Below are 2,766 nucleotides of genomic sequence, written 5' to 3'. Positions count from 1 at the left end.
CTGAAGAGCCCCCAGCCCTCTCCAGGAGGCTGGCTGCGTGGGGCTCCTTCTCCTAGGTGTTGGCTCTGTGACTTCACATCAAAGCCACCTTCCTCAGTTGGAATTGGGACCAGGGATCTGGGCAAGGAAATTCAGTCTTCAAGCTGCACAAGAACATGAACTACTGAAGAGCCTGTGACTCTGTCATCCTGGCCCACCTAAACCCCGTTGGGAGATAACACCATGGAGTTCTTGGTTTCTCTTTGCCCTCATCAAATTTCCATACTGTCCAGAGTCAGTCTGATGCTTGGAGCACACAGTCACTTTCAGGGAGAGGTATTTTTGGTGGAGAGTGGGGACAGGAGGAAACTAGTAAACAGTTTCCTTAGTTGCATCACTTTTCCACCTATATTCAGGACTAGGGATCAGCCATTGGCTTGGAATACCAAGTAGTTATTTTTCTACACAGAAATGGCATGAGAAATATTTAACACATTGCATCGAGTATCAGTTTTAGAGAGTTTGTCACCCCTTAGTTTTTAAAGACTGGTTGTGGTTAAGAACTTGAACTCTGGAACAAGATTCTCTATTCAAATTCTAGCTTTGCCCCAAACCAGCACCATCACCTTAGACAAGTTACTTAACTTCTCCAGGTCTCCATTTTCCCATCTGTAAAATGGGGTTAGTAATAGAACCTACCTCAAAGTATCCAGACCACCATCTGGTAAATACTCAAAATATGTTAGTTGGGGTTGTCTTATCACAGGTATTAGGAAGGTAATTCAGTTTTATTTTGTGATTCCATTTTGTCAACATTATATAGGTAGCTTATTCTTCTTGCTGGAAAGTGATTGAAACAAACTCTCCTAGACTCAAAAGGTAAAATTTTTACAAAAACCAACTAGTGCTTTTTGAAGGGATGTTTTTCCCCATTGATAATGATAGCATCTATAAAATAAACATAATTCCTGACACATTTCTGAGTTAACTCTTACAGAGTATCATCATGGAAGAAATAAATATGCTGGTGTATTTCAATGGCCTGACAGATACAAGTCACCTTTAGATTTGAATCACGTAATATTTTCTTTCTATTTAACACGTCTATGTTTGTGAAGGTTGGTTGGTATATTACTCTTTGAAATGATACTCTCTATTTAATTGGTTTTCTAGGACCTTCTGCAAAAGAAAGTGGAATTCTAGATCATTTTAAAATGAGGGCTATGAGACAGAGAAACTGAGGAAGATCATGTTCTTGATGGATAATACAACAGTGTTATCAGGTCACATAAAATACCTTTGCACTATTACTCTTTTCCACTCTGAGGACTTTCAGAAAAATAACTAAGAGAAGCTGAGATGAGGACTAGGAGAAATAAGGAGCAGGATTATTACAAAATATGGAATTTAATCTTGCCTTAGGGCTTTGGTTTTATCCTTTTATTGCAAAGGATATTCTGTTTTTCTCTTAGTCAAGTAAAGGGACAGTACGAAACATATACATAGGTTTTGAAAGGTCTGTGGAAAGGATGTTGTACGGTCTCACACAGGGTATTTGGTGTACAATGTGCCTAAGATTTGTAAATTCATATACAACAATTAATAAAATAGCAAAAAATTTTTGAGCACCTACTATGGACGAAGCCATTTAGTGCTGGTAAAATATCACATCATAACTATGCCATTGTTTTGATAGACTGTAAAGACATTGCTTTCTCTCTTCATCTTTACTTCTCAAGTAACCTGCCTACGAATGCCCTTTGTGCCAAGAATAACTAGTAAGAATGAGGATGTCTTCTCAGAACCTTGTTCTCCTCTCTTCTGGGCATGCTGCTAGATTATATCCTCCAGTCTATTTGCACCTAGGTGGGGCCAAATGATTAAATGCTGGCCAAGAAAAAGTGGTGGAAGTGATGCAGGCTACTTCTGCACTCTCTTGAGCTTCCTTTCTGTAGGCTGGATGGAGAAGATCCAGTGATGGATTCCAAGGCCATAGAATATGGAGAAGGTACTAGACAGGCGGAGTCTGGGTCCCACACTGGTGAGCAGAACTACCTTTACATTGGTCAGTTAGAGGCAGCTGTGGACGGAATTGGAACCTCTGACTTTGGTGTGGTCATGTTTTTCCAGTATTACGTCAAAGAGCAGGGGGACAGGGTCTATACGGTGAAGAAACTTGACCCTATGGGACAAGAGACCTGCTCCACCCATCCCGTTCACTTCTCCCCAGATGACAAATATTCTCGACACCAAATCACCATCAATAAACGCTTCAAGGTGCTCATGACCCAGCAACCACGCCCCATTCTCTGAGGATGTCTTAAAATTTCATGTCTCTTCTGCTGCCTGCTAGCCCTTAAGAGACTTCCTGAAACCAAGCTCTTCAATCTGTGAGTCCTGAAGCCTTCCTATGACCCTTGCTCTTTGGAATCCGGTCTCATTATTGCTTTTGATCATGCTTGTTGTGAGGCAATCGCAGTAGCATCCTTTTTAAAGGGAAGAAGTTTAAATCTTCTTTTCATACTTTGAATCACTGCCAGGTTATTAAAATGATTTGAAAGAATAAAAGTACTACCCTTACACCTCATCTTGTAACGTGAACAGAAAACACTCTTGTTGAACTAAGCTCACTGAAATTTTGGAGTTGTTTGTTTTACAAGCTAACATTGCTTACCCTGACTAAAACGGTATGAATGTTTCTTTACTAACATAGAAATGACTCAAAATAGTAAGAGTAGCTAACATCTGTTCAATATTAACTAAATGCAAGGACTGAAGCTTAGAGAG

The 2,766-nt window shown here is 40.0% G+C and overlaps 1 protein-coding gene across 1 annotated transcript; it reads left to right on the top strand.

The window, feature by feature from the left end:
• Window positions 1–2,097: 2,097 nt before the first annotated feature.
• LOC308626444 (H/ACA ribonucleoprotein complex subunit 3-like) lies at window positions 2,098–2,337 on the top strand (the record flags this gene model as incomplete). Its single annotated transcript, XM_081251486.1, has 1 exon — window positions 2,098–2,337. One exon carries the CDS (start codon window positions 2,098–2,100, stop codon window positions 2,290–2,292), a length of 195 nt encoding a protein of 64 aa, XP_081107612.1. The 3' UTR covers window positions 2,293–2,337.
• Window positions 2,338–2,766: the final 429 nt, after the last annotated feature.

The sequence above is a fragment of the Mesoplodon bidens genome, assembly GCF_964165515.1.
Source record: "Mesoplodon bidens genome assembly, chromosome: 12".
Taxonomy (NCBI): Eukaryota; Metazoa; Chordata; class Mammalia; order Artiodactyla; family Ziphiidae; genus Mesoplodon; species Mesoplodon bidens.
The sequence above is the reverse complement of the archived record's forward strand: the minus strand, read 5'-3'. Positions and strand labels throughout refer to the sequence as shown.